This window comes from Thermomyces dupontii (genome assembly GCF_041956625.1).
Source record: "Thermomyces dupontii strain NRRL 2155 unplaced genomic scaffold VTN31scaffold_2, whole genome shotgun sequence".
In the NCBI taxonomy this organism is placed as follows: Eukaryota; Fungi; Ascomycota; class Eurotiomycetes; order Eurotiales; family Trichocomaceae; genus Thermomyces; species Thermomyces dupontii.
Window position 1 is genome coordinate 1,354,821 of NW_027192308.1, and position 23,225 is coordinate 1,378,045.

The 23,225-nt window shown below is 51.3% G+C and overlaps 10 protein-coding genes across 10 annotated transcripts; 5 read left to right on the top strand and 5 right to left on the bottom strand.

The window, feature by feature from the left end:
- Positions 1-512: 512 nt before the first annotated feature.
- On the top strand, positions 513-1,759 carry VTN31DRAFT_2859 (uncharacterized protein; the record flags this gene model as incomplete). Its single annotated transcript, XM_069403073.1, has 6 exons — positions 513-529; positions 593-667; positions 736-865; positions 936-1,407; positions 1,463-1,608; positions 1,667-1,759. 6 exons carry the CDS (start codon positions 513-515, stop codon positions 1,757-1,759), a joined length of 933 nt encoding a protein of 310 aa, XP_069262292.1.
- Positions 1,760-2,956: 1,197 nt separating this feature from the next.
- On the top strand, positions 2,957-4,387 carry VTN31DRAFT_2860 (uncharacterized protein; the record flags this gene model as incomplete). The annotated part of the gene is made up of 4 exons (XM_069403075.1): positions 2,957-2,986; positions 3,057-3,314; positions 3,392-3,725; positions 3,783-4,387. The coding sequence occupies 4 exons, from the start codon at positions 2,957-2,959 to the stop codon at positions 4,385-4,387; spliced, it is 1,227 nt and encodes a 408-aa protein (XP_069262293.1).
- Positions 4,388-4,660: 273 nt separating this feature from the next.
- VTN31DRAFT_2861 (uncharacterized protein) lies at positions 4,661-5,561 on the bottom strand (the record flags this gene model as incomplete). Its single annotated transcript, XM_069403076.1, has 2 exons — positions 4,661-5,154; positions 5,228-5,561. The coding sequence occupies 2 exons, from the start codon at positions 5,559-5,561 to the stop codon at positions 4,661-4,663; spliced, it is 828 nt and encodes a 275-aa protein (XP_069262294.1).
- Positions 5,562-7,250: 1,689 nt separating this feature from the next.
- On the top strand, positions 7,251-7,527 carry VTN31DRAFT_2862 (uncharacterized protein; the record flags this gene model as incomplete). The annotated part of the gene is made up of 2 exons (XM_069403077.1): positions 7,251-7,458; positions 7,520-7,527. The coding sequence occupies 2 exons, from the start codon at positions 7,251-7,253 to the stop codon at positions 7,525-7,527; spliced, it is 216 nt and encodes a 71-aa protein (XP_069262295.1).
- Positions 7,528-7,556: 29 nt separating this feature from the next.
- VTN31DRAFT_2863 (uncharacterized protein) lies at positions 7,557-8,107 on the top strand (the record flags this gene model as incomplete). The annotated part of the gene is made up of 2 exons (XM_069403078.1): positions 7,557-7,598; positions 7,652-8,107. 2 exons carry the CDS (start codon positions 7,557-7,559, stop codon positions 8,105-8,107), a joined length of 498 nt encoding a protein of 165 aa, XP_069262296.1.
- Positions 8,108-9,612: 1,505 nt separating this feature from the next.
- Positions 9,613-10,581, bottom strand: VTN31DRAFT_2864 (uncharacterized protein; the record flags this gene model as incomplete). The annotated part of the gene is made up of 1 exon (XM_069403079.1): positions 9,613-10,581. The coding sequence occupies one exon, from the start codon at positions 10,579-10,581 to the stop codon at positions 9,613-9,615; it is 969 nt and encodes a 322-aa protein (XP_069262297.1).
- A 2,937-nt stretch (positions 10,582-13,518) lies between these two features.
- On the bottom strand, positions 13,519-14,550 carry VTN31DRAFT_2865 (uncharacterized protein; the record flags this gene model as incomplete). Its single annotated transcript, XM_069403080.1, has 1 exon — positions 13,519-14,550. The coding sequence occupies one exon, from the start codon at positions 14,548-14,550 to the stop codon at positions 13,519-13,521; it is 1,032 nt and encodes a 343-aa protein (XP_069262298.1).
- Positions 14,551-15,209: 659 nt separating this feature from the next.
- VTN31DRAFT_2866 (uncharacterized protein) lies at positions 15,210-18,704 on the bottom strand (the record flags this gene model as incomplete). Its single annotated transcript, XM_069403081.1, has 1 exon — positions 15,210-18,704. One exon carries the CDS (start codon positions 18,702-18,704, stop codon positions 15,210-15,212), a length of 3,495 nt encoding a protein of 1,164 aa, XP_069262299.1.
- Positions 18,705-19,160: 456 nt separating this feature from the next.
- On the top strand, positions 19,161-20,434 carry VTN31DRAFT_2867 (uncharacterized protein; the record flags this gene model as incomplete). Its single annotated transcript, XM_069403082.1, has 2 exons — positions 19,161-19,351; positions 19,405-20,434. The coding sequence occupies 2 exons, from the start codon at positions 19,161-19,163 to the stop codon at positions 20,432-20,434; spliced, it is 1,221 nt and encodes a 406-aa protein (XP_069262300.1).
- Positions 20,435-20,633: 199 nt separating this feature from the next.
- VTN31DRAFT_2868 (uncharacterized protein) lies at positions 20,634-22,785 on the bottom strand (the record flags this gene model as incomplete). Its single annotated transcript, XM_069403083.1, has 5 exons — positions 20,634-20,757; positions 20,812-20,865; positions 20,923-20,978; positions 21,031-21,104; positions 21,159-22,785. The coding sequence occupies 5 exons, from the start codon at positions 22,783-22,785 to the stop codon at positions 20,634-20,636; spliced, it is 1,935 nt and encodes a 644-aa protein (XP_069262301.1).
- Positions 22,786-23,225: the final 440 nt, after the last annotated feature.

Here is a 23,225-nt window from a genome sequence, read left to right on the forward strand (position 1 = left end):
CGAGCCGTTCGCGTGCCAACATGAAGCTCTTCAGAAAGCTCAACTTCAATATGCAAACGAAGCAAACACCCGTCCCCAGATTTTTCTCTTGGCGCGCCGAGATCGGACTCAGTTTGGGATTTGTTAATCGCTTATGCTGCGTGTGATTGGCTTGCCGAGCGTTTGATTATTCAAAATAAGTTCAAATCTCTATTGCAAACTTCTCAGGCACCTTTTGCACAATGGTTTGGATGCCGATAGGGCGGATAGGATCGGTGCTCCACCACCATCCGTGATTTTAGGCTTTGCTGGCTGCACCGCGTTTGATGCCGAAGCTCCGAAGCTGAAATGCAATTCTTGAACAGAGAGAGGCAAGATTTACTCGCTTGTTCCTTGCTCTTTTAGAATTCGGTCTTCTTCTATGCAGAATTGATATGCGCACAACTCTTTCCTCACGCCATTGTCTCGAGCACTCGATTCATCGTTTCCGCGCGTTCTAGTTTCGGGGATTGTAGTCGGCGTTTAAGGCGAAGATGTCAACAACCACAGGGTACGGGCACTGATGAACAAACGTCGAGCTCGGACTGAGCCCGCTAACAACGCGGTATTCTAGAGCGTTTGTTGCCGGCGGCATCGCAGCCTGCGGAGCTGTCACTGTCACACACAGCTTCGAAACCGTCAAGATTCGGTACGTGCAATCGAACCATGCGCGCTCGGAGTTTTGAGAATCGTGATTGACGCCCGTTGTGTGTTCAGCCTGCAGTTACAAGGAGAATTGCAATCCAAATCGGAAGCAGTGAAGAAGTATCGAGGCGTCTTGCACGGAATCAAAGTCATCCTACAAAACGAAGGACCAAGAGGTTTATTCCGGGGACTCGGCACTGCAGTAAGTCGCGCGCCCTTCTGATGCTGGCGGCGTCCGTTCTTGCACCTTACTAACTGTATGAAAATACAAGTATATATATCAAATGATTCTCAATGGCTGCCGACTCGGTTTCTACGAACCTCTCCGCAGTGGCTTGACCAGTGCACTTTTTGGAAATTCGCAAATACAGTCCCTCGGCATCAACGTATTCAGCGGCGCTGCCTCGGGCATTTTAGGTGCGGCGGCCGGGTCTCCTTTCTTTCTCGTGAAGACGCGCCTGCAATCATATTCGCCCTTTCTCCCCGTCGGCACCCAACACCATTATCGCAATGCACTGGATGGGCTGCGACAGATTCATCGCGGTGAGGGCGTCAAGGGACTATACAGAGGAGTTGGAGCAGCCATGGTCCGAACCGGCTTCGGGAGTTCTGTGCAGCTCCCCACGTACTTTTTCGCGAAGCGTCGATTAATCCGACACTTGGGCATGGAGGAAGGGCCTGCTTTGCACCTTACTAGCAGCACAGTGTCTGGGTTTGTCGTTTGCTGCTTCATGCACCCACCAGGTAAGATATGGCCAACTCTGGAACGTTGCAGGTTGGTGATGCTGACATGCTGTAGACACAATCATGTCCCGCCTGTACAACCAAACGGGCAATCTCTACAATGGCATCTTTGACTGCCTTTACAAGACTATCTCGACCGAAGGGCCTTTGGCCATTTATAAGGGCTTCCTTGCTCATCTTGCCCGAATTCTGCCGCATACTGTAAGTATCTCGTCAAGCCATTCGGGTTCCAGTACATGATTCCGGCTAACGTTACTAGATCTTGACCCTGACGTTGGCCGAGCAGACCAACAAGCTCGTTCGGAAAGTCGAAGAGCGTCTGCTCTCTGACTCTCTTCGTGCAAAGGTGTGATTAGATGTACAAATTCTGAGATACCTGGTGATGATTGCATTCAATTCTTGAGCACGACCTGTACCCGACTACCCGTTGTCGTCTCGTTCGTTTCTCGGCGTTTCGTGTGGAGTTTTGCACATAGATGGCAGTATATTTCAATGACAATCTCGATTTGAGTCACGTGTCCTTAAAGTCAATCTCGTGTTTCGCAGCATATCTGGAGCATTGGTCAAAATGGTGATCAGTTAGCAATTGGCGAGACGATCAAAGCAAGGGCGGGAAGCACTTATTGAAAATTTTTCCATACAGTGACAGGAACTCGGAGAATGTCTGATTTCCAGTCATTGTGCGTAAGAATTGCCTGAATGATCGTGCAGCGTGGGACGTGTCGAACTGAACGCGTAAACGCGTATCCTTTCCAAGGACATTATAGTTCTCTATCTGAATTTTAGTGAGCGGAAGGCATACGAGCAATTGAGGTCGATATGTGAATTTGACGGTTCAATCGGACAGTGTCCCAACAGAATTCCTCCAGTCCAGATACAGTGCATACTGTAAGTATACATACTAGGTATGCTTATTCTTGGTAGAATCCTAGGCAGACAACTCCAGTGGCATAACATTCCAGACAAATTGGATCTCAACAAGACCCAACAGTGGATCTCCAAGGCTTTTGTAACTCTCACACAGAACTCTTCGGATTTACGTAGTTCATCCAGAGCCGTCGAGTCAACAAATCGCGTCCTCCAACGCGGTCTGATAATCAAAGGATCGGCCGTCCAGCCGTTCAATTCCAAGCAGCCCCCTCGCGGGAATCGGTGCTGTGGCATCACTCAATTCCCGTCTTTTCCGCTTCCGGACCCCAAGGGAGAACGCGGATGCGTCATTGATCCATTCATGGAGACCGTAACCCACCCTGGGAGTCTCTGGATGCAGTGGTGAATTTCAAAGCGATGGCTGGGCGCGACGCGTCGCGGCGGCTGCAGCGCTGATTGGCTGCAGGCAGTGGACCCTTTCAGCCGAGTTTTTTTCAGGGACGCCAAGTCACGTGAGACGCGACTTAGTCCCGTCGCGCTAATGCTCCAAGTATTTCTTCATCATCATTTCCACTTCCTCTCTCTTCATCTCTTTACCTTTCACCATATCAGCGTGTCATTGCCTCTTACTGCTCTCAGTCTACTTATATCTCTCTCAGTGCGAGTTGAATCCTACAAGATGACTACCCAGCTCACCCCCTCGAAGCAGGTAAGCCAATGTCACTGTCCACCGAGCTTGACGCGTCGACTGGGTTGAGACGTGTTACCAACGCCTCTAGGCCGCTTCTTCGTTAGAACAGCTCAAGATGGGCAATTCGCCCGTCAAGAAGCTCAGCTTCGAGCCCGCGGACAAGGAGAACGTTCCCGTGTCGCGTCCTGTCGACGCGTCCGACGTCAAGGGAAAGCCCGTGGCCGAGAAGCCAGCCCAGTCGGAGCTTCCCAAGGTGGCTCCCACCATCAAGGAGTGCGAGGCACACGAGCCTCTGTTGCAGGAGAACCCTCATCGTTTCGTTCTCTTCCCCATCAAGTACCATGAGGTAAGTACGCGTCACACGCGTCGAGTCGGTCCGTGCGGTCTGGGCAGAACACACGCTGACGAACCGCACCACAATAGATCTGGCAGATGTACAAGAAGGCCGAGGCGTCCTTCTGGACGGCGGAAGAAATCGACCTGTCCAAGGACCTGCATGACTGGAACAACCGCCTGAATGATGACGAGCGGTACTTCATCTCCCACGTTCTCGCGTTCTTTGCCGCGTCGGACGGCATCGTCAACGAGAACCTCGTCGAGCGCTTCAGCGGAGAAGTTCAGATCCCCGAGGCGCGTTGCTTCTATGGATTCCAGATCATGATGGAGAACATCCACTCCGAAACCTACTCCCTGCTCATCGACACGTACATTAAGGAGCCCAAGCAGCGCCAGTATCTGTTTGACGCGATCGATACTAGTGAGTTGAGCAGTCGTATCACTTGAAAGCATAAGTCTGCTAACATGTTGTGCCCAGTTCCTTGCGTCCGGAAGAAGGCCGAATGGGCTCTCCGATGGATCTCCGATAGGGAGTCCACGTTTGCTCAGCGCTTGGTCGCCTTTGCGGCTGTCGAGGGCATTTTCTTCTCTGGCTCCTTCGCCGCCATTTTCTGGCTGAAGAAGCGTGGCCTCATGCCAGGCCTGACCTTCTCAAATGAGTTGATCTCCCGTGATGAAGGGCTCCACACTGACTTCGCATGCCTACTCTTCTCCCATCTCCGCACACGGCCGGATCCGAAGATCATTGAGAAGATCATCGTTGATGCCGTGGCGATCGAGCAGGAATTCCTGACCGAGGCTCTGCCGGTGGCTCTGCTTGGCATGAATGCCAAGCTCATGTGCCAGTACATTGAGTTTGTTGCTGACCGTCTGCTGGTTGCTCTCGGCAACAAGAAGTACTACCACGCGACCAATCCGTTTGATTTCATGGATAACATCTCGTTGTCTGGAAAGACCAACTTCTTCGAGAAGCGGGTTGGTGACTACCAGAAGGCGGGCGTCATGGCCAGCACCAAGAAGGACAAGAACGAAGTCAAGGCGGATGAGGAGGCCGGTGGTCTCCGCTTCGATGAAGACTTCTAAACATTGTGACTTGGATTGGATTGATGTACAGTTTGTATGGCGCTCTGTTTGATGATATCCTTCTCTTCTCCCCGATACAGCATCACTTCTTATCTTGATGGCTTTGGATGGGCGTTTTGTGTGTTTTTGTCATGTGATGAATATATGTTTCATGAGTGTACTTAGCATTGAGTAATTGGAAGGCAGTTGTACGTCCATGATCCGGGATGTAAGTTGCATCGCTGGTAGCTTGTCTACGTCCTGAAGCGTTGATCTGATCTCATATTAACGGAATCACCAATCGTACGTCACAATCTTCCCATCCTCGAGTGCATAGAATCCAAAGGGGTATTTTCCCTTCTCCGCAGCCACAAACTCCTCAACGACTTTGGCACCATCCAACGGATCCTTCCAGCCCTGGTAGCGGTTGATGGAGGTCTTGCAGTGCCCGGGACACAGACAGTAGAACGAGACCATGGGGTGAAGCTTGGCATACTCGATGGTCAAACGGTTCAACGCGGCCTTGGAAACACTGTACCCGATCTCGTCGGTGAGCTGGAAGGGCGTGGTGGCGGCGAAGTCGAGCGAGCCGGTCAGCGACGAGACGTTGATAATTCGAACCTCGTTCACAGGACTGCTGTCGATGGATTGTTTGAGCAAGGGCAGGAAGGCGTTCATGATCATCAGCACGCCGGCGACGTTGGTGTTGAACGTGTCGACATAGTGCGCTCGAACGTTGCTGGATTCTTCGTTGATTCGTTCGACGCGGCCGGCGTTATTGATTAGGACTGGGAGAGAGATATCCATGAGTATCGCCCTGTCCCTTCCCCGAAGGAATCACAGATCCTAGATGGTCCTTACCGTCCAACCGTCCGAATTTCTCTTCCACCTCTCGTCTCGCATTGCCAATGCTCTCGTCACTGTCCAATTCGATCTCCAACGGTTCCAAAGTCGTATTGCCGGCTTGACTCTCCTCGTCATTGAGTTTCTGAATCGTATCTACGGCCGCTTGCCGCGTTCGGCAGGCTACTATGATCGTCCATGGTCTGTGATTCCCGCGTCCCTCTCCATTCGCACCGTTTGTAGGCGATACTTCTTCCGGCCTTGTGCGTGGGGGCGCTCGAGCGATGAGCCGTCGAACGATGCCGAGGCCAATACCTCGGTTTGCGCCAGTTACGAGAATGACTTTCGACATGACGCGACTTCTATTTGTGTTTTCCTCTGATAATGTCATAGTACCTGGTGGGCTTAGTCGATTTTATTTATTGGCACGCTGATTGATGAAGATCACCCGTCTCCGCATGTGATAATTGCTCAGGGTTCCCAAACTCGAATTGCGCGATGGCGTTGCATCGATGTACCCAGTACCTTAGTACATCGTGCAGAATCGCGGCTTGGCCGAGATTGGTGGTTCGCCGCGACCCCTGGCCCTCTCCACACTCGCGCCGTACCATTCTCGACAGAACCTTGTTGAAACTTTAACTTGGATGTCTGATATGAGGGAGGGGATTGCGCAGATACAAACACATGGACGATCGAGAAAGTGAGGAGGATTGATCCAAGAATGTCAATTGGGGAGGAGATCTGATCTGATAGTATGAATTAACAGTGGCCAATTGGTAAGGATGAATTTCATAAACTTAGTTGTCGCTCACAAAATTCAGGGGCATGGGCGTATAGGTATGGCGCCTCGTTATTTATCCCGCTTAGGCCCGAGTCATCAATATTTTCGTTGAAGTCCTCCGTCGTCTGAGTCATTCCTTTCGATTGCCCATCTAACCTACAGTCCCAATCTGATGAGGTCTCGAGATATCAAATGTATGTACTCCGTAGGCCTAATACAAAAGGATACGGGGCTGTCTCATTCCTGCGTTATACTTCGAGGTTCAACTTCAACATGGCTGCTTGATTATTATTGTGGAGATGAGAGGCAGTCTTTTTCTCGATGTTCCGTTGGTGGCACGCGTTGGGTTCGCGTTGTCTAACCTAACCCTAAATGGAACTCAACAGGCGGCCCAGCCAGGTGATGGACGAAAGGAACGCGAGCTCGCGCTAAGCATAAGTAATCTCCTGCAACTCGGAGCTCTATTGAAGCTGGAGCTGGCGGAGTACATACTGCGATACATATCTGCATCCTCCGGATAACCGAGCCCGCCAGCGACCTGTACCGTGTACAGTACTAGTACCTGCTCGTAAGCAATTATCCGGAGTAACTCCGAGGGTAAAGCACTAACCACACCACCAGAGAGGAGTATGTATCCACTTGTCCCAACTCTAGTCATGGGACCTCGTGTTTCTTCCAGCCTGATTGTGGGAATGAGTGATACGCAATTGCGCATTACAGGTCCCGTACGACTCGTTGCACTTGATGTCCTTGAGGACAAATGGCCAAAGGAATCGTCAAGTCTCGTTGAATGGACTTTGCCGCTGGGTACTAGGTACTAGGAGTATGTAGTGCATAAAGTACCCTTCTGCTGGAGTTATATAAGCGTGTGGTATGTCTGCCTGCTTAGCGCCATCGTCCAAGCTGATGAATTTTTCCAACGCGTTCACTCTCACTCAAGCTTGACTGAAATCGGCTACAGATAGCGCAAATCCCGCCTTTTTTTTTAGCCCAGGTAACAGTACTTTTGTACCTGGGGGTGGCTGCCTAGCCGCTGTCAAGGCGAATATTTAGAGTTGGCAGAAAAGGCTCTCTGAACTTGCCCGTCTTTAAGCCCCAAGTGTCGCCGTCGTCTTGACAAGTATATCAGATTGCATTGAACAGTTGCAAAGAGTTTCTGGTTGCCATTTCGAATAAAACGTTGAATGTGTCGAACCATCACTCCGTCCTGTTGTCTGCAGATCATGTTTGCTGATTGCGTCTTGACAGTCGCTGTCCAAGATGGCTGAGTCCCAATCCAAGACCGAGCCCAAGCCCCCAAATACTCAGCGCCTACCCGGGTTCACAGAGCCGCTGAATGCGGTATTGGACGTTAGCAGCCATGATGATAGGAGATGTCTTCGACTTGTCGACACAAAGGGGCTGATGGTCACTAGAGTGAATTCCCAACTGCATTGGATCCCTCCGACATTCGATCGGGACGGATCGGGTAAGATCTCTGATTTGTCGTGAAGGCCGTTCAGAGTCAGACGTTCTCATCTTGTTAATAGAGCTTTGAAGACGATTCGCGAGTTGAACATGATAAGGATGATGGATCAAATCAAGGAGAAACCGAACTGGGAGAACAAGGTCATTTGCAGTCTCATTGCAGGCCTCTCACACGTCAGCTAACGTCTTTTCAGATTTTTGACGACACCATCAGGTCACGGTGGAGAAAAGAGGCCATGGAAAGCGACATGGATTTCACAGAAAAGATGCTCGACTATACGTTCGATGAACTGCAGTTCCGGGCGTCTCGGCTGAAAGAGACCGGGCAAGTCGCAATGCTTGATATGGGCGTTGTCAAATCCGACGTCGCAATCTCCAAGGATCTACAGGAGAGGCTGAAAGAAGCGGTGCGGCCGTTGGAAGAAGTTTCCGAAAAGGACTACCATCCTGGCTCCGACGAGAAAGTTGTTGATTTGGTGCATCCGTCACTCTATCCTCTGGTATACGGCCGCACCAAGATCCTCGCAGATCAAGTCATCGGGTTGGAAGACTGGATGTCATCGCCCAGGGGAGTAGTGCTCCCTGTCCCGCCGGAATCTGAAACGCAGATTTCCGGTCACTGGTTTCATGGAACCCCGTACAGCCGATGATTCCAATGGCTTCCATGCAACGTGAAATTTACGGACAACGACTGCAGGATTACCAGCTACATCAACAATTTGCATCCTCAGAAGCATCGGTGGACCTGTACCAAGTCATCGAGGGGATATCACCAGAACGATCCCTCTATGGAACGAGACCCTGAGTGAGGCAATAAATCACGAAGTGAGAATAGTCTTTGAAAACGTCGTGTACTTGTCGTATGATTCACCACCGGAGTACCCGTCTGATGATGAACCGGACTGGGAGGCCTATGATCAAGCGCGGAGAGCATGGGACGAATCGCGACAAGTCGAGCTACCCGAACCGAAGAACAGCTTCTCCCCCACCCCAGTTACCGTGGATCTGTGCGACAAGTTTGGTGAAAGGGGTCTTCAAGTGATTGTCAAACTTGCCAATATCGAGCTGACGCCGGAGAAACCGAACTACGAGGGCGGAACGTGGCATGTCGAAGGTCAAATGGTGCGTACCTCGAACATCATAACTAGTACCATCCAAATCAGCCCTAGCTAACATGTAAGGGCAACGAACTCCACAAAGAACGAACATATCTGCGCTACGGCATTGTATTACTATTCCAACGAGAACATCACCGAAAGTACACTGTCATTTCGCCACCGAGTGGACGACACTGCCTTGAATGACGTAGATGGATATGAGCAGGACGACCATGGGTTTGTAAAACGAGTGTTCGGCATGAATCCGCAAGGGCCCATGGTGCAGTACCTCGGCAGCATCGCGACCAAAGAAGGCCGGCTATTGACCTTCCCAAACACCTTGCAGCACCGCGTTGGTCCGTTTGAGCTCGCCGATCGCTCCAAGCCCGGCCATCGCAAGATTCTTGCCCTCTTCCTTGTTGATCCCTCTCTGAGGATCATATCTACCGCCAACGTACCTCCACAGCAAATGGATTGGTGGGACACAAGGCGCGAAGTCCTCGAGCCGGCGCTTGTGGACAAGTTGCCACCGGAATTGCGAAATATGGTCATGGAAAATCTGTATACGTCAGACATGACACTGGACGACGCTAAGGCCCTACGAGAGGAACTCATGGCGGAAAGGCGAATCAAGTCTGACCAGGTGAATGAAGCTTACCAGGAAGGTGACTTCAACCTCTGCGAGCATTAATATAAGGGACTAGTACTATGCTCCTTGTTTGCGAGCGGGCTGAAACAACGGATTGATTGCCTTCGTTATTGTTTGATAGATTGAAGTCAAATGTGCAGTTCTTCACAAGGGATTCCACAGCTACTAAGTTGAGTGAGGTCGAACCTCTAAAGGTTCATCAATGGATTTTCTTCGAATAGGACCTGTCCTTTTAGGGGAAGATATATATGTAGTATCGGACTCATTGCTACTTCCAAAACTCAACGTCACCAAAGAAGGTGCTGTCAAGAGATACTTTTGATGGTGGACAATTCTTGTGTGAAGCATTCCATTCTACTATGGATATACCTAGACCTTAACCCTAACCCTAATTTGATTCTCACAAAGCTCAAGCGTTCAACCCAAGGGTACACCTCATCCAGTAAAACCGAGCGTCGAGAGCCTTTTGGGCCAGCTGGGAAGTCCTTCCCGCGTTGTCAAAGCAGTGATATCCACCTTCCCACAGCTTGAGTTCGACATTCACCTTGGCATTACCGAGCTTCTCAGCAAAGTCCCACGCCTCGTCTCGGAAGATCTCCGCAGTACCGACGTCGATATACGCTGACGGAAGATCGGAAAGGTTGGTTTCACGCGCAGGAGCAATGTAGGAGCTGACGCTCTTGGTGCCATAATAGGGACCCAAAATGTGCTTCCAAGCGTATATGTTGCTCTGGCGGCTCCAAGGCCCGGTGTCCTCGAACTCCTTGCAGGAATTGGTGTCGCTACGATCGTCCAGCATGGGAAAACTCAGAACCATGCCGCGGAGCGCGGGGCCCTCATGCCTGTCGCGCATCCGAAGCGCGGTTCCAGCGGCCAGAGCGGCTCCGGCAGAACGTCCCAGGATGAGGAGCTTCTTCGGGTTAATACCGAGTTTTTTCAAATTCTTACCAACCCACAGCAAGCCGTCGTAGCAGTCATGGAGAGCAGCCACCCCGCCGTGCTCCGGGGCAAGGCGATACTCAACGGAGATGCACACGGCGTTGTGCTCGGCAACAAAAGGAAGCACCGTGTGGAGGCCGCCGAAGCGGTTACCGAATATCATGCCGCCACCATGAATGAAGTAGATGCCGGGCAGCTTAGCCTTGTGTTTGATTTTGGAACAGATAATGGACAAGGTAATCCTGTTGTGATTAGCGCCTTCAATGGTTATCTCTTCATGCTTGAGAGTGGGAAACTCCTCCAGAAGCATGTTTACGTCGAAGTTCTTGTCAGCTTCACGTTGCCTCATCACGAATTCGTCGTTGATGACGCCTGGGAGGTCGTATTGGGCCAGAATGCCGGCCAGCTCGGGATCGTACTTTTCATAAGGAGGGGCCATGCTTCGAGTGTTCGACTATATATAGACTGTTAAGTGTGTGACGAATGTCAGTTGGAGAAAATTTGCGCTGACCAAAGACGTTTCTGAAGGTCTCTTATATACTTTTCGGGTCAGAAAGAAATTCATCTTCAGTGTCTGATGGAAGCTGCCGGCGGACTCGAGAGAGCTGATGAGATCTGCAGATGAAAAACTTTCAGGCAGGATGACGGACATTTGCGAAGGCAAAGGAGACCTCCCCGGATAGTTCCAGGGCTTGCTGCCTGCAATCAGGCATGATCTCGGAAACACTCGACTAGTTTTAAATCGGGCTAACTGCGATGATAGTCAAGGGCTTTGTCTCTCTTTGTCCATTCGTACGTATGTTGGCAATGCATCCTAGATGCTATCATTTGTTGTTGGCAATAGCGGATGGTCAGAGCTTAAGGGGCATTTTGACGAGCGAGTTCGGCAATTGCTTTGGGAAAATGGTGTCTTTGCGGCAGCACAGACTAGGGCTCAGAAGTCTTCTATCAACGGTACAAAGAGACCTGATAGGGTTCAGCTTGGTACTGAAATTAGGGCTTCCATGCTCGAAGTCTCAACGGAGTGGCTTCAGCACGCAACTTGGAGCGAAGTAGGGTATTATTTCCGCAATTAGTTGGTTGGGACAATGATTTTGGTCTCTCTTTAAACTCCTATTGATGAGTGCATTACAGGACTTTTAAATGTGCCTGGGTCATGAACGAACTTTGGTTTTGTCTGTGAAACACAAGTACGGAGTACTGCTTGTATGTGAAACGCCGGTAGAGTGAGGGTTCATATCCATCGCAGAAATGCAATGTTCTAGTCATTGGTTCTATGTAGAGATTTACGGTTAAAGGAATTTCACTTCCTTATAAATCCAGCCTGAGCTCGTCTTCATACTACTACTCTTCCAGGCTCCCTTGTCCTCCTCTTCGCACTGACTTACGCGACCTATTTGAGGTCACATTTTCTATGAATCACTTCCGAGCTTTGAAAGCTTTCTTCTTGCACGGTTTGGCAGTCCGGTCCATGACGCCAAAGCAATGAAGGCACGTTTCCACTGCCTGAGCCACACCTTAACGCCCACCTTTCGGAGTTTCTTTTCAGACTCAGTCGCCTCGTCGAGGAGGATCTCCACCGTGCTGATGTCAATGAAGTTTTTCCGGGAGGTGTGAAAGATTAGTCGCAGGAGCCCGAGCAATGTAGGGGCTGACATTGTCTGTGGCGTATTCCTGGCCCAGCACCATGCTCCAGGTGGAGATGTTATTCTCAAGAAACCAATACGAATGCTTTGCGATATTAATTTCTGCAGGATCTAGTTGCACTTAGATCGTCTAGCATGGGAGAGTTTAGGATCATCCTGCAGAGCTTGGGACCGTCATTGTTGTCGCACATCCGGAGAACGGTTCCAACGGCCAGCGCAGCACGCACAGAACGTCCCATGATTAGCAGTTTTTTCCTTTTGAATGCCGAGCTCCTCAGATGTTCATCAGCACACTTCAAGCCGTTGTAGCAGTAGTCATTGAGAGCAGCCGGCGCAGGGTGTTCCGGCGCAAGGTGATACTTAACGGAGACGCATACAGCGCGGTACATGACAACAAAAGAAAGTATACGGTTGAGAGGTCATAGAAGCGGTTGCCAAAAAAAAAAAAAAAGACGCCGCCATGAACGAAGTAGATGCCGGGGTACTCCGAGAGCACATCAAGTTGCATGGATGGGAACGATAGATGGACAAGATAATGGACTTCCCATAAATGGCTTGAATGGTTTTCTCCAATTACTTGGATTGCTTCCTGGCAAGCTCATGTACATCGAACTTACTGTCGACCTCCTAATCCTTTCCAAAGTCCTGCCATCTTACTCTTTCGTTTGAAAGGTTTTGAGAATGGCCAGCACTTCTGGATCGGCGGCAGCTTTTGTCTCGAGACATTCAAGAGTTATGAAATCATAATCTCTATTAAAAACGTTCATGATGTAGTCAGTTTTTCGATTAAGATTGTCAAATTCGTAACCAGCGTCAGTTGGTGGAGATTCTTGGTAGGCTGAAGACGTCGCTGGAGGCATCTTATACTTTATGGAAGTTCGGCTGAAATAATTCTTATTCGAGTCCAATAGAAGCTCCCGCTGAACTCGACAGCCGGATGAGGTTTACAAATGGGAGAATACGAAAAGATTGACGGCAGTCGTCAAAGAGGAAGTAGACCTACCTGGACTATATGTACTTGGATGCTTGCTGACCGCAAATATGATGTTGCCCAAAGCATTCGCTGTCATTCAGACCAACTGCAAAACCTGAGGTAGAGCTAAAGGAACAAAGCCTTTGTCAGAATTGAATGTGTCAGCAAATGCTCTGTCGCCTACGTTGGCAAGTCCCTTTAGTTGCCTCTGTGTCCTACATCATACGTTTGTAGCAGGCGATACTGGATGCTCGTAAACGGTGTTCTTATGTGCTAATCAAGCAATTGTTCTTTGACAATCTGTGTATTCGTCGCACAGGCTGGGGTCGAAGATTCCATCCATGAGGACAATAGTATCTGTTCGGGTTCTTTGCTACTGATTCTAGGGTTTATGATCAAACGCTCAACAGGTCGGCATCAAGCACATAACTTGGTGCAATGGATAGTATTCTATTTCTCCTCATTGAATTTGCATCTGGCTAAGATGATGATGCGGCTCACATTTCATGTCCTGTCGATACTGCACAGAGCTTCTTGACGAGCCTGGACCGTGACCGAACCTTGTTGGTGGAAGATAGGGCACTATTCTCTATGTAGAACGCCAGCAAAGTCAGAGACCCCATATTGCAAAGGTACTTTGTACTGAGAGTAAACTCAAATCTCGCCTGCAGAATCTAACATTGGGACAATCCATGATCAATGGGAAATTCATTCCATGTAGACAACGCCATGCTTCACCTGATTTCGGGTCCTAAACCTAGATCCCAAGCAAGTAATAATGACGCAAGGTAGTCGAAATCATGGTATTGATCCACTCAAACCGAGCTTTGAGAATCTCCTTGCGTACTTCGGGAGCCATGATGTCGTAGCAATGAAACACGCGTTCCCAGCGCCGGAGCTCCACCTCAACACCGGCATTGCGGAGTTTCTCTGCAAATTCAGTCGCCTCGTCGAGCAATAACTCCATGTCGCCGACGTCGATGAAAGTTGGCGGGAGACAGGAAAGATTCGTCGCACGCGCCGGAGCCACGTAAGGGCTGACATTGGCAGAGTCGTAATTCTCGCCCAAGACCTGTCTCCAGGCAAAGATGTTGCTCTTCCGTGTCCAATACAGACTATGTTTGAAGAACCAGCTGGACTCGGTGTTGCTACGATCGTCCAGCATTGGAGAGTTTAGCATCATCCCGCAGAGCTTGGGTCCCTCGTTCTTGTCGCGCAGCAGGAGAGCGGTCCCAGCGGCCAACGCACCACCCGCAGAACGTCCCACGATCAAGAGCTTGTTCTCGTCGATGCCGAGTTCGTCCAGATGCTCGCCAACCCACTTCAAGCCGTCGTAGCAATCATTGAGAGCTGCCGGTGCGCGATGTTCCGGGGCAAGGCGATACTCAACCGTGACGCACACGGCCCGGTTATCGCGAACAACGGGTAGCACAGTTGACAGACCATAGAACAGATTGCCAAAAGTCATCCCACCGCCATGAATGTAGTAAATCCCAGGGCGTTTGGAGAGCACGTCCGGTTTCATGGGACGATAGATAGACAAGATGATGGAATTTCCGTCCGTTCCTTGAATGGTTTTCTCCAGATGTTTGAGCGTGTATTTCCTCTCAAGCTCTCTCACATCGAACTCATTGTCGGCATCGCGGAGCTTTTGCATGGTCTTTTCATCACCGATACTCTCCCCGATGTGCCAGCCCCTGGCAACGAGAGATGCCACTTCCGGATCGACGGCAGCTTGCTCAACACTTACAAGCGTATCCAAACCGTGCCTCCTTGAGGAGACGTTCATGATGAACAAAATTCTCGATTCGAATCGTAAGTGTGGAGCGAACGATTCTTGTTGAACTGAAGACGTTTCTGGAGGCATCTTATATATAGATTTCAGGTCAGACAGTCCATTGTCAGTCTTTGATGGATATTGCCGTCAAATTCAAGAGTTGATGATGGTTATAAATGGAAATTTCCGTCAGGATAATGGCGTCAGCGAAGGGAAATACTCCTGAATACTTCGATATCTTGCTGACAGCAAACAGGCATAATATGTCAGAAATATGCGCCATTGCGACCCAGGTCAACTGTGAAGGCCTTCGACGGAGGTGCCTGTGCCAGAAAGGCCTTTGTTTATTGCACCTCTGGTCACTTCCTAGTGCATACTCCATCCAATCTTTGTGATGGGCGATGTCGGAGACATCTAGTTGCATACAGACGCGTTGTTATCTACTCGTTCTGGGGTAATGATATCCTTGTGGCACAATGTCAGCGCTCAGAACAGTTATCTGATACCTAACACTAAACTAGTCTCCGTTTCATTAGGGTTTCGATGTTCGAATAGATCACCGAGAGATTCTATATTGTACCCTTGCTCAATAAAACAGCTTCAACTAGAAGTCTAGGTTCTGTATACTGTACAATCAGGCCGTGCATGAATCACCGAAAATTGATGTCAATTTATTCGAAAAGCAAGCGCAGCTCTTCGATGCGTTCCCTGTTCCTCTCCTCCTCGCTACCATCACCTCCAACCCGCAGCCCCAACGTGCCTGCAATTTTCATCTTTCGTTCCTGGACACGGAGCATGCGAACCTCGATGGAATCCTTGACCACGAATCGCGTCACAGTCACGTCCTTCGTCTGGCCCATACGATGGACACGGTCGATCGCTTGTGCCTCCACGGCAAAGCTCCACCATGGATCCATCATGAACACGTTATTCGCCGCTGTGAGGTTCAGTCCAACACCTCCGGCCTTTAAACTGATCAGGAGCACGTCGGGGGTCGAGGATGCTCCGCCCTGGGCCGACTTGCGCTGTGCCAGTTTTTGTTCTAGATCGTAGTCCTCGTCCAGCTCGTCTTCCTCATACATCTCCATGTTGGTGAACTGCTTGATCACCTCGGCCCGCGCTTTCTGCGACATTGTCCCGTCGAGCCGGAGAAATTTGATTCCCGCTCTGGTCAGTTGCGGCCCGATTAGATCAAGGAATGTTGTGAATTGAGAGAAGACGACGGATTTGGTGCCCCGTGGCAGCCTTGTTAGGTGATTGATCAGGGCCAGGATCTTGGCGGATGTGCGAGCCGACGGCAAGTAGGGGTGAATCCGCCGCAGCGTGATCTTCGGCGGCGCCTGGGAAGGCGTCACTGGACTGCTGCTGTACAAATCATCATCTTGAGAAGTGAAGCTCGGCGATTGGTGCTTAACGATCTCGAAGATATCGCGACGTGTGATCGTGCTCCTACATGTGACACAACGAGCGAGCTGGCCTTTGCTTTCTTCATGTTTGAGATAATCTTCGAGGCATTTCTTGCACGCGCTGTGCCAACAGCTGGTTACCGCCGGCTCGATCATAGGGTCCTCCGAGCAAATCGGGCATTCACCGCTGGACTCATTCTGAATCTGCCGCAAAGCCTGCGCAGTGAAGCGCTTCATTGGGTCTTGTGGCTCATCGGACTCGGTGGAGGCAGTGAAGCGGTCGATCAGCTCTTGAAGGTCCATGTCGTCCTTCATCTCGTTCGCCGCTTGAGCCACAACAGCCGCATCCTCTTCCTCCGCAACGATCAGGCTGTTTCGGGTAAGAATTGGATGACAGCACGTTTGCCGTAGACGAAGAATCTGCGCAAAGATTGTCGAGTAGGATTTCAGCAGAGTGCCCGCCTCCGCGTTGGTGTTGTATGTACGTTTGGCGCGAGTATAGAACAAATCGTAGATCTCTCGCTCTTGCTCTGATAACTCAATTTCCTCCACATTGACGATACGGCGGGGAAGCGGCACCAATGGCTCGCCATCAGGAGTCCTCATGGACTTTGTTCGCCTCATGACCAATGGTTCCAGCACTGTTTGGACGACATTGAGGGCGCGAACGTAGTCCTTCGACTCGAACGGCACCGTAATGAAAGTTCTCCAGAACGAGAAATTGCACCATGGCTCGACCTTCAGGAATTTTACCAGGCTGTAGAGGTCCTCAAGACGGTTGACAATCGGAGTGCCGGTCAGGATCCATCGATGAAGACCCTTGAGCTCGTAACAAGCTCGAGCGGATTTAGCGCGACGGTTCTTGATCAGATGGGCCTCGTCGAGAATAATGCGGAAGAACTCGACGGAGAACAGTCCATGCCCAGACTGAGGTCCGCCTTGAGAGACAAGTCTCCGAAAATCCGACAAGACAACACCGTAGCTTGTGATGATCATATGGGGAGCTTCATTGGCATTTTCGGCTCTGCACAATTCCTGCAGGTCCGGCGACCGACCAGCTCCGTAGTAGATCATGGTCCGCATAGTTCCGGGAATTGACGCTTTCTGCGCCTCGGATTCCCATTGAGCAAGGAGGGATGTTGGTGCGACTACAAGTGTAGTATATGGTGCCGGCGCAATTCCCGTGGAATTCCTGGTCTCTGGCTGCATGGGGGTCGCGGAAGCAAATTCGGGCGTGGTTCTGTGGGTGTGCATGAGACTGAGCATCTCGATAGTTTTGCCCAAGCCCATCTCGTCAGCCAGAATTCCGCCGAGACAATGCTGCTCCTGAACAGGGAAATCCAAGCTCAGCTCGCCAGAGTACGGATTGACATAGAAATAGTCCTGGCCAGCCACAGTCGGCAGCGGCTTGTCATCGGCGTCCTTTACTGGCCATTTATATTCTTCCCACAGCGGGTGCATCGAAGCCTGCCGGTCCAGTTTCATATCCTTTTCCTTCGCCAGCATCCAATGAAGGGCTTGCTTCTGGTATTTCCGTAGATTCATTCTGAACGTCTCGGCCGGCTCAGCTTCTGGTGTGTTGAAATCGAATGACTGTGCTTTCTTGTACAGGGTATCGAGCTGGTCCTCTTCCAGCTCGCCGACTTCCTCATCGCTGGTTCCGTCTTCCAAGGCAGTAGTTTCTTTGGACTTCTCCTTTTTGTTCTTCTCTGCCTGTTCTGCCATCTCTGCCGACTTCAGAAGACCGTCATTCTTGTTTCCTAGATTTGCTGTGTTGGACACAGTTGGCTGAAGATTAATTTCTTTGAAGAGCTTGACAAGTGCGACTTGGCGAAGTCTTAGGTCGCGCTCCTCGCTCGTTTCCGTTTGATCAAAAAGACCGGCAGCCCGATCCTCATCTAGGTTGCGGAAGGGCTCAGGGAAGAAAGCGTCTCTCAGGATGAAACACTTCAGCTGCAGGTAGATAGTGTCATTCACTTTGAGTCTTTCGGGCGCGTACACGCACACGCCGTCAAACTCGCAGATTCTCTGATCGATCAGAGTAGAAATCCACGCCGCCATGTCTTGTTCTAAGCGACCGACTTCCTCGCCTCGAGAGTTTGTGAACCGAGTCAGGATGTCTGCCTTTTGACTCGTAATTATCCGACCACCCCGACCAACTCTGGGCCGGAGACGCGTCCTCTCAATTTGGACCTTCTCCTCATGCCGGACCAGATTGTAACCGCTTCGTGTAGCCCATGCCGCGACTCCAAAAGAGCCAATGTACCTACGGTGCGGCATGGAGTCAAGAACCTTTGGGCCTTCTTCAACTGGTTTGGTAGGCGTTTCGGGAGGTGTAGGTTCGGGAGTCTTGCGGACAGAGACGGGTGCGCTTGGCGACGGCTGGGACGTCGTTGTAGCAATACTGCTCGCGTCCGTCTGCCATGAGCCGTCCAAGAAGACATTGACGGCGCGTTCCATGTCATTCCCGGCGACCTGACGGACCTTGGAAATGGTATCATCCGGCACGTCTTGCCCGACTATACTCGAGAAAAGCTTTGTGTCAAAGCCGTTCGCCTGCGGACGGCCGTTCTCCGGTGTCAATGTGCCCAGACCATTTTGACTCGCGGCAGGCGCCTTGGTCGCGACCGAGTCTGCCCAACTTGCCGGGGGAACATGGCTATTTGCAGAAGACGCATCCGGTGCTTTGACAGCGGGTTCGTCAATGTCGAAGAAACGGCGCTTCTTCGCCGGTCGTTCGTCTGAATCAATATGGCTCATTGTGAAATAAAGATGCAACTAAATCAAATCCCGGCAACTGCGAAGGCGGGCCGATGAGAGAGGAGGATGTACTAAGATTTGGACTCGATAAATGCACGAGACGCGACTATCGGCATGCCACAACGCGAACGCGACACTAGCTCCATATTGCCCGCTTAGGTAAGTGTATCCTCATGATTACGGTAACGTTACGATAAGCAACTGACCAATCAGGTTGGGTTTATTCTGTCCCAACGTCATCTGCGCGCGCAAACCATCCAAGCTTCGAGGAAGCAATAGTAGTGACACGGGAGGACTACGGAAGCATTGGAATCTCCCAAGGTTGGTTTACTTCGAGTTAATGCTTTGAATAGAGCAGGAATTGTCCTATCGCGGATCATCTACTGGACACTACTATGTACCGTTGACGGAATCCTTCACAATACGAACCGAGCCCCATCAACAAGATAGATGAAAATGCGACTGCCAGGAAGAACATTTGCAGGTAGCCCTGCAAAGGCGCTGCGTTCATATCAACCGGGCAGCAATCAATGGCGCACATTGAGCAGGGCAGCTACACTCGGCACATCTCACGGCGAAGCACCCATCACAGGCGCTGCCGAGGCCGAAACCGAGTCGGCTCGACAATACTGCTCTGACTTGGTCCGGTGAGTGCTTCTAGTCAAAGCTGAAGGGCGCAGTGAACCTGACCAAGGATCAGGAACTACGACCGACCATCTTTTACCCTCAGTACCTTCATCCCCCGACAAGCGCAGACATTATACCTAGCCCTCCGTGCCCTCAACATTTCCCTCTCGATGATCCCAGAGATGACATCGTCGTACACCATTGGTCTGATGCGCTTGCAGTTTTGGCGAGATACAATCAATAAAACGCTCGCCGGCAGGCCGCCGAAAGAGCCCGTCGCCCTTCTGTTGAACGCTGGGATATCGGACCTTCACGACAGGACGCAAGGTCGCGCGCGGCTCAGCAAAGGCTGGTTCCTACGCATGATCAATGCGCGCGAGCAAACAATCTCAAACGCTCCGTTCACCAATTTGTCGGCACTGGAGTCCTACGCTGAAAACACCTACTCGACGCTACTCTACCTGACCATCTCCGCGCTGCCCATGACCTCCTTGACCGTGGACCATGTCGCATCACATATCGGCAAAGCCGCAGGCATCTCTGCTGTGCTGCGCGGCTTGCCGTTAGTCGCTTTTCCACAGCAACAACCGAAGCAGCCTACAAGCCCACTCGGTGGAGGAGCACAGGGCGCGGGCACCAAGCAAGGTGCGATAACGCTACCCCTCGACGTCATGGCGCAATCCGGCGTGAAGGAAGAGGACGTCTTCCGCTACGGCGCGGAGGCTTCCGGTCTCAAAGACGCCGTGTTCACCATCGCCACGCGGGCGAGCGACCACCTCATCACCGCCCGACAGATGATCAAGAACCTGCGCGCCGGGCAGGGCGTGGGCCACAACTTTGAACACGAGGGTGAAGAAGGGCACCATTACGGCCCCCATAACGGCGAACTGGATACAGAACAGCAGCCCCATCAATCTCCGCACGAGAAGCAGTTGAGGGAAGTGGAACGGGCGTTTGGCGTTTTGATGCCGGCCGTTCCTACCCAGTTGTGGTTGGATAGACTTCAAAAGGTCGATTTTGATATCTTCAACCCTACCTTGCTGCAGTCTGATTGGCGGTTACCGTGGAAGGCGTACTGGGCGTATCGGAGGAAGGAGTTTTGAGTGCATTTGCTGAGCAGTGTATATTATGCGGAGTGAGGTGTACTCACAGGCCGTTTCTTTGGGCGAATAGACTGGACGGAGAGCATGAGGTCAAAGATTACTACTGTACATTTATACAAATCTTGCAGTACTAGAGACGTGTATCTACCCTCTAATATATCACATGCATTACCTATTCCAGCCTTTGGAAGGAGCTCCGTCAATCTTGACCATGTCCTCTCTCCTGCCTCCTCCGTTTCTTTTGTTCCGCTCGATGCTTCCTCGAGCTGGCGAACAATCGCCTCTGCGCGATCTTGACAAAGTGGCGGATGATCATATCGCGCCTGTTGCATGTTAGTATCCTGCTTGTCTCGTGGTGCGAGTCGTAAGGAGCTTACATTAGGAAAATCGTCGAGACTGCCACGAATGGGATTGCTATTATCCAGAAAAACCTGGGATAAAGTCAATATCATGTTCTTAGGGCTGGGGAAATCAGGGATGAGACTGACACGTCGCTATGGTCTTCGACACCAGAGAAGTGTGCAAAGTTCATGCCAAAATATCCCTGGCGGCATTCAGTGACTTGTCCGACGTGAGTTATTTGGGCAGCTACATACTGTCAAAAATGTCAGGGGAAGATAGAGACAAGTCACCAAGCTCAGTTGCTTCATGCTTTCGTTTTGAGATGCTCCTGCACAGAGTCAGCATTCAGAACAGCGCCTAATCTTCGAACACGCCCACATACCAATTGTATTGAAAATCAAATCAATCATGTTATCGGCAGACCTTCTCATTTGGTCATAGCGCTCAACAATCGTAATGCAGTGATCCAGAACGTCGCCCAGATATGTATGGCACATGGCGCTGATTGTGACGGTCGACCCGCCAATGCTTTTCAAGTTGGGCGTCGAGACTCCAATGTAGTCCTGGTCATTTGACGACTGCATCGTTCCAAACCCTGGCGTTTGAACAGGCTCCGAGCGATGGTCGCGTAGAGCGTTGATGACTGCCACCATCGGCTGCATCGCGTTGCGCAGCACGGTGATCTCGGATGTCATGACGTAGAGGTTCTTGGACTGCTCGATGCTCGGGTCGGTCAAGACGGCTACTTCAAGATCTCCCATGATATCCTCGTACGCCACGGCGACCGGGATGGCGAGGTCGATGATGGCGTCGAGAATGGCCTGGACCAGCATGCTTGCGTCGCATGACTGTCGGAGAATGGTTTCCGGACTGTTCAAACGCCGTACAATGGGGGCCTCGACGTCGTTGGCGCTGGCATCGAAGAACGAAATCACCGAGTTGTCCGCAGTCAGGAAGATCGATACCTGTTCAATGGTCGCCGCCAGTCCCTGGGAAGCTAGAACCGCATGACGCTCCATGAACTCGATGCGTTCTTCGTTTGGACCTCCCCGAAAACGCTGCAACGTTCGCGACCTGAGCGACCGATTCCACCCATCGTCACTCATTGTGCTATCGACCGTCTCGGACTTTCCCAATCGGCCATCCATCCGCAATTTGTCCTTCCGCCTCTTCCTCGCTTTCTCTTTGATATGACTCGGTAGGAAGACATCTGCAAGCGCGCTCAAGATTACGGAGAGATTCTTCCTGCGCGGCGGCATCCGGGGGAATTTCTTGCTGGAAGCCGAAACACCATCCTCACTGGGCCGATCCTCTCTCTCATCAGACGAGTCCGAATCACTGCTGTCGTCGCGCCGCAGATCCACCAACTTCTGCAGCGTCATGACGATGAACGCATGGTCCGAGTACCAGTCGACCTTGGTGCGGTTGTCCGGGTTCATCAAGTCCTCGATGGCCAGCCGGTGGAGGTTCTTATGCGTGCCCAGGATGCGGATGACATCCCAGCTCAGGCCATTGACGTTGATCCACCGACACTGTACCCATGGTTCTCGCTCTCTGAGCAGAAAGGGCTCCAGCGTGTCGTTGTCCAGGACGTACTGGCGCATTTCATGCTGCGAGAAGTCCACCACCGTGATCTCGCACTGTCGATGCAATTCCACCGGAAAAAGCTTCAGGTCCGTCCCATCGGGAAGCAACGGCTTGTTGGGGTCAATGCCGGGCTCGTTTCCCGGTTCCCAGCCACGGTCGGGACTGCTCCCATCGCGGTAATACGAGCGGGCTGTGTTCGCTCGTTGGACGCGACGTCGGAGGGATGTGACTGAGTCGCTCCGTCCTCTCATACCGGGCCTCGGTGACGGCGGGTCACGCGCAGTCACCGCATTGTCATTATTGTCATTGTGGTCGTTGTTGCTTGTGTCCGGGCGCTGTTGTTGTGCCTCGATGTCGATGCGATCCGTCGCAGTGGGGGTCACGCCCTGATCGACGGCGTAGTCGCGAGTGAAGACGCTCATTTTCCAAGCGCATGGAATGCTGCCGCATTCGCCGCGATGGAGCTTCTTGATGCCACCATTGCTGGGAAATCCACGGGGTTTCGATCTTCTTCCTGACCAACGGGCCGTTGTCTCAGACCTTTGTAATAATACTGTAGTGTTCTCGTCCGCCAAGCTCAATCCGGCAACACGTCCTTAGGATGACATAACTACTTCGTACCAAGCTGATCTTTGGTTATAACGAACTATCAGGAACAACAGGTGAGAACCTGGGCGGAAATGTTCCAGAGATTTCGTTATACATCTTGCAGCTGATGGACACAGATCGCGATGCTAATTGGCTGATGACGGCAAGTAGGTAATCGAACAGTTCTATACGGATTTTATCGTATCGTTACACGTTCAGGGAGCCCACCACATGGTAGCATGCTGTCTCGCAGTCAAGATTCGCCAGTTGCAAT